This window comes from Ambystoma mexicanum, chromosome 7p (genome assembly GCF_040938575.1).
Source record: "Ambystoma mexicanum isolate Mex_15411 chromosome 7p, UKY_AmexF1_1, whole genome shotgun sequence".
Classification (NCBI taxonomy): Eukaryota; Metazoa; Chordata; class Amphibia; order Caudata; family Ambystomatidae; genus Ambystoma; species Ambystoma mexicanum.
In genome coordinates, this window is record NC_090939.1 from 35,933,441 (window position 1) to 35,940,092 (window position 6,652).

At 48.9% G+C, this 6,652-nt stretch overlaps 1 protein-coding gene across 1 annotated transcript; it reads right to left on the reverse strand.

Moving 5' to 3' along the window:
- Nucleotides 1-1,373: 1,373 nt before the first annotated feature.
- LOC138525889 (nucleophosmin-like) lies at nt 1,374-2,522 on the reverse strand. The gene has a single exon (XM_069636176.1). The coding sequence runs from the start codon at nt 2,520-2,522 to the stop codon at nt 1,374-1,376; it is 1,149 nt and encodes a 382-aa protein (XP_069492277.1).
- Nucleotides 2,523-6,652: the final 4,130 nt, after the last annotated feature.

Sequence of the window (6,652 nt, forward strand, 5' to 3'; positions counted from 1 at the left end):
GTCTCCCAAGCTTTGGTTCTCTCTAGGTTGGACTACTGCAACAGCCTCTTTTGAAACCTTCCTGCCTCCACTCTGCACCCTTTACAACTAATCCAGAACAGGACTGCAAAACTTGTCCTTGGCATCAAGCCCTGGGATCCAATCTCTCCAGCTCTGAAATCTCTTTGGCTCCCAGTGGATGCACGGATTAAATGTAAAACCATCTGCATTGTCCACAAGGCCTTCTGGGCCCTGGGTGCAAAACACCTTCAACTATCCCTGCGTAAATACCTCCCCTCTAGAGCTTTTCGCACGTCTACCTCTAACTCCTTCAGGGTCAGTCGTTTTTCAAAGAAACAAGCTGGGGGTAACGGTCCGTTTATGAATGGGGCCTCCCTGCCGCTCTGAAACTGGAGAACCCTCTCCGGTTCTGGAAGCACTGGAAGACCGTCCTCTTTGCTTCTGCCTTTGCCTTCCTTCTCCCCTGCTGATATGTTTCTCAGCACTGTGCACCTGGCCACCCTCTGTTCTCCGTGCCCAGGTACCTGCTCACCCACCTGAACTGCCTCCGGGCCACCACTTGCACGGGGGGTCTGCATCTGTACCCATACAGCCCCTTCCTCCCTTTTCTTCTTTTACGGCACTGTTAAACACTTAACACCAGGGTCGTAATGACCCCCATCCACTTTTGAAACAACACTTCCCCACACATGCCCACCTTTGATGTTCCGTAGGGATGATCAAACCACAGACAATCTGGCTGATCCATAATGAGAAGCATCACAAGCCTAATTTCCACCTTCAACTGCATGCTCCACCGTCAACTGCATGTTTACCCATCTACTAGCATGCTGCTTGATTGAAAGTTTTAAAAAGTCTCACAATCAAAAGCTAAGAATCAAAGCCAATTCAATGGTTCGGGCACACAATTCTGCTTTTGAATAAAGCTTTTTCTCAAAATGTTTTTTTTTACTCCAATAGGTGTGGACCTGGAATTAACTAAACCCCATCTAAAGAAACGAGAAATTAGGATGATCTATGCAAAACGCAGTTTCGAGATCTATGTGAATCCCTTCGTGGCACCCCAGAGGAGCGCAGAATAAATAACTTCATGCGCTTCGGTTAAGGAGTTGTACCCTCTTGAACACAACGGAACACAGTATATAGAAATCCAAAATGCGTGAACACAAAAAGACAAGACAGGCTGTTTTTTGGGGGGCGCATTTGAATGTAATATTTGGAAAATGAAGTTCCTCCGTAGACCATTCTAACACCAATAGAAGAAAAAAGGCTGTCAAATGAATACTGAATGCGCTCGTTTCGTTATGAACAAGGGAGAAACTCGCGTGACAATGACCCCCACACTCTCATGATCTGCCCAGAAATGGGCAGTATCAACGTTCCCGGGTTGCCGGCGGATCGAATAATTTTTCTGACTGTACAAACTCCCACAAATGCAGCGGAATCCATCCGCTCGCGGAAAACGTCGACAAGGCGAACTTCAGAAACATTTCCTTCGCCCTGGGGATGCGGCCGGGTTCTAACGAGAGACGGACAAGTCTCTTTTTCATTCGTTCTATGGTCACGAAGAGTTCATGTCGCAGGTCGATTAAACCTTCTGACAGCACAAACACCCACAAATACAGCCCAATCTGTCTAGACGCTCTAAACCGGCGCCAAGCGAACTTCCGAAACGCGTTAAACGTGTTTGGGATGCGGACGCCCTCTAATGAGAACTCAAGAAGCTTCTCTTTCATTTGTTTGACGTTCAGGTTCTCCGATGGTTTCCCTTTCTTAGATGTTGATCCGGCGCCATCGTTAGTCTGGCTGGGGGGCAACCCCACCGTCTCGGGCTTCATCTTGAGCCCACCTTGTGTCTGCGCCGCTTGGGGCTGTCCCGCAGCCTCCCTCTCCGCCGCTGCCTTGGCAGCTGCCCTCTCCGCCGATGAATTTGCCGATGCCAGGGCGGCTGCTAACCTCTCCGCCGATGCCAGGGCGGTAGCTTCCCTCTCAGCCATGGTCTTGGCGGCGGCCTCCCTATGGGCCGCTTCCCTCTTCGCTGCTGCCTTGGAGGCGGCTGCTTCCCTCTCCACCGGTGCCTTGGCAGCTGCCAACCTCTCTGCTGATGCCTTGGCAGCGGCTGCCTCCCTCTCAACCAATGCCTTGGCGGCCTCAGCTTCGCGCTCCTTTAAGGCCACCAGGTGCTGGCCGCTGATGTACAGGGGCCCGGTGCCCGCCGTGAGCCAGAAAGTGACGGGAGGGGTCAGCTCGAGGCCCCCCAGGTACACGGAGGTCAGAAGGGAGGGCCGCAGGGTGGCCACAGGCACTCGTGCTACCGAGCCCTGCCGGGTCTCCCCCAGAACCTCCAATACGTGCAGCTCGTCCCGGGCTCCGAGGCCCAGGCTGACCGTGCGCAGGGTGAGCTGCTCCCTCAGGTCATCGCCGCCCCCTAGGAAGGAGACCTTCCTGTCGCCAGTCAGGACGCAGCCGAAGAGGAAGCTGTGCGTGTGCAGAGACGCCTCGCTTTGCTCTGCGGCCGCCATTTTCCGAACCTGCTGTAGGAAATACCGCGATACTGAGTGGAAGATGCCGACACACAGTGTACCGGAAGTGACCGGAGGAAATACCACTGCAACACTCTGAGCGGGATGGCTGCTGTACTGGGACCGGAAGTGAACAACGTTGCTGGATCGAAGGGGAAAAAAGGGCAATCGCCTTCCAAAACAAGCTGACTCCCACCCAAATAAACAGAAAAAAACAAGCTCACTCCTAAAAAGCAGTGGATGGGTCGCAAAAGTAAGAAACATAAAACAATAGCGTAAACATACATAGAACTGCCAGTTTTTTTGTGTTTAATACATTTGTATTTGGTAAATTACAAGAACGATGTAAATATAGCATGAAGTTTTAAGTTGGTTTGGTGTGTGACATATTCATGTTCACAGTGTGTTTGTGACACTTTCATGTCTTATTTGCATAATTGCCTGCATGCATAGCTGCCAACATGACCCATTCCAATCTGTAGGTGTTTATCCGTTCCTGTATTTTTCTTTATATTTTGGGACTTGTAGTCTGAAATTTTTGGTGCATTTGCTAAAGGAAAACCCGGAGGATGACATCATCAGACGCCCTCCTCCTTTTTTTAAGACTCCGCCCACCTGCACTGCCCACATTTTTGCAAGCTGGAGACTGGTAATCTAGTTTTTTAATGTTATGTTAAAGGTACTTATATAGCGCACCGTCACCAACGGAATTGGTCCCTAGGCGCTCTGGCGGATCTGTAAACAAGAAGGTGGGATGGGTTAGTAAGGTGAAGAGGGAGTAGGATAGTGAGAGGAGTGGTGTACTGTTGGCAGCTTCAACTCGGTAGACACTGGGTGCTGAGCTTTGGTGCGAGCATTGTATCAGTGTCAGTCCGTGTGTGCTGTTGGTGAGGCTTATGTGTTGTTGCAGTATGGTGAAGTGCGTGCAGCTTGTTGTGCGAGAGATGGTTGTGTGAGATTTTTTTTAAAAGAGTATGAAGGGAGTGTGAGTTTATATTGATAAATTAGACAGAATCTGCAAGGTTATGAATGAAATGGTTTGTGGAGTTAATACTAAGCAACTGAGGAAGCCGGTAACAGGCAATATTTTTTGTTTGTAAAATAGCTGCAGTTTTCTTTCAAGTTGTTTGGCCTTTATTGTTCTGCAGAGCTGTTCTCCTATTTGCTGCTCTCGCCTTCATTAACACCCTTTTGAGAGCACAATTATTCCATTAGAGGGCCAGTCTCACCCTGTGAGCTGGGCGTCTTCATTAGTTTTTGCAATTAAACTGTAATCTGGCTGAATATTGCATAATGGCCCAGGTACTTGCCCGAGTGGTGTACCCGCTGCACAGCCCCTAATGCCCCTTGAGGTGTGGGATGAGAAGGTCCTCTATTGTTATTGATAATGTTCGGCGCAGTGGGGTAGTGACTAATTAGTAACAAATTGCCCCATTAGCAAGTCAACCCTTCCCTGTGCCTGGACCCCCTCCCCCCAGAGGAGTGTCTGGAAGTGGACTGCGTTCACTTTATAGAGTGCCACTGGTACTATGCTTTGCACATTTTTCAGTAATTTGATATTTCATTTCTTTGAAGGCAAAATAGCCACATTTATTTCACATGACATAATGCACTCGTTTTTTTTTACAAATAAAGCAGAGTTGTGAATAGCAGAAACATAACTTCACACTTTGAAATTCAGAGACTTATTAAAATAAACCTGATCTGCATCTTTCCTTTCCGTCGGCACAGAAGTGCCATCTGGAGTCTCCTGGAAAAACCGGAGACTCCACGCTCTTCCCCGGAGACCAGGAGAAGAGCGTAAAAACGCAGCATCTAGGCAGGAATGCTTATTTGTGACACTGACACACTAAGTGATGGCTTTTACCGAGCTGAACATAGCAATTATATCCATGAAATGTTTCCTTGATTGCCTACACCTTTTTGCCCAATATAAGTGTCGATAACGAAGATTACCCAGCCTAGAATAACGCAAGGAGTCTTGATTCTATTAAAGACACAAGAGTACAGGAGTGTTTGGTGTTTTACCGTGACATTGCAGCAGCACTGACATCGATTCACCTGGCTGGAGAAATTTCTTTTTTCCATTTCTCACGGAGCAAGGAGGTGGGGCACACGTGTTAATACAACAGTCCTCCGTGGAGCGCACAGAGTGTAGGAGTGTTTGATGTTTTGCCGTGACATTGAGCGGCTGCACTGACATCGATTCACCTGGCTGGAAAAATGTCTTTTTTAAATTTTTCACGGAGCAAGGAGGTGGGGCACACCTGTTAAAACAGCAGTTCTCGACAGAGCGCGCAGAGTGCAGGAGTGTTTGGTGTCCGGTGTTTGGCTGCAGGCTAATAGGAAAGGAGAAGCCCAATGAAGCACTACTCACACTGATGATTTAAAACCCACTGGGAAAAGTAGATAGCTGTGGACTTCTGTGCCTGCAAGGTGAGAAAAATACAATTTTATTGGAAGTTTTTTGTCACACCTGCCGATATTGTCCCTCTCTATCAACCTGACTTTTTGTGATAAATTACACATTTTCTAATGCCTTCGAAATGTAATTACCATCTTCGCCGCAATACACAATTAGAAAAGACTGGCAGTATTGTTACTAGCAAACGTGACCGGGAAGGGAAATGCATGGCAACACAGGCCCCACTGCGGTCCCCAGATCATCCATCTACAATTTCCAAAGGCATCAAAATTACTAACTATTTTAGAGTGCAGGGTGTGGGTGAAAGCGTAGTGTTGGGTTTGGCGGGTGAACAAGGAAAAACAAGAGCCCCGACAAGTGAATCGATTGCAATAGATAACAATAACTCTTTGTTAATCTTGTGTCTTTCCCTACAAGCGAAAATTCATCAGCAACTGAATATCTCTGGCTCGACCTTGGAGGGAGGCTGTGAGATAAATAATAGAACTGTACACGAGAGTTCCTGTAAACTGAAGGCAGGCCCCTAAGCGCTCACACCAGAGAGAATACAACTTGCTAGGGCAGAAAGGCCCAAGTCGATCTTGTAAGGATACCAAGTTGTAATCTCACACGCAGATGAGGACAACAGCAAATAGCTCTGCTGCTAAGAACGTTCTGCCGAAAAATAGTACAAGCAGAATCTTATAAAGAGAAACATCATCACGGATGACGCAATACATATATTAAAAACATGTGCGGCTGGTTGGTGTGTATGATCCGCCTGCTCCATAAAGGAAGCCCGGTGAGTGTTTGTGGTTTTTCTTTTTTTATATGCCTGCAGCCCATCCGGGCCTATACAATCTTCTGTTCAGGCCCCAGGCCCCTTAGTGTCCCGGTTGCCGTCCCCGTTCCCACCAAGCACCCTCTTCCGTGTTCCCTTCCCTCCCGCCTCCTGACCCGCCCACCCCCGCTCTGATTGGTCCGAGGTGTCATGCCTGTGCCACTGGCGCACACATTGGCAACCATCATGGACTATTTGGTACTCATTTATCTTCATAATACTTTGAACAACCCCTATTCACACTTTGGTCCTTAATTTCCATTTGCATGCCTTTGGTACTTTCTTATTTAATTCAGCTAACTATGTGTACCATAATGCACCTTGCTACAGTTATCAATTCCTGGCTATTCCCATTCATCAGTATTGGAACCACAATCCCCAGAAGCCCTAGCGATCAGTGCTGCTTCCACCTTCTCAGGACCAGAGAGGGAGGAGGCAGATTACCTTCAGGTGTGCTGCTCCAGGTGCTGCCAATTAGCCTGCCTCAGTACAGGGCAGGGCTGTATTTAAGCAGCTGCCTGCAAGAGCTCAGTCTCTTGCATCAAGAGTTCTCCCAGCCCCTTTTTGCCTTGAGCCACGAATTGCATGCTGTTCCTGTTGCTGCATTATCCTGCTTCAGATCCATTGCCCTTTGCCAGCTCCTCTGGGCTCTCTGCCTTGCAGCCTGCTACACTCCGCTGCCCACAGCCCTGCTCCTCTGGGCTCCCTGCCTTTCAGCCTGCTACACTCCTCTGGGCTCCCTGCCTTGCAGCCTGCTACACACCTCTGCCTTCAGCCCTGGTCCTCTGGGCTCCCTGCCTTGCGGCCCTGCTCCTCTGGGCTCGCTCCTTGCTGCCCTGCTCCTCTGGGCTCCCTGCCTTGCAGCCTGCTACACTCCTCTGCCTT

Bases quoted from the DNA above. Each gene is read 5' to 3' on its own strand.
- LOC138525889 (XM_069636176.1), bottom strand. From the start codon at position 2,522: ATGGCGGCCGCAGAGCAAAGCGAGGCGTCTCTGCACACGCACAGCTTC.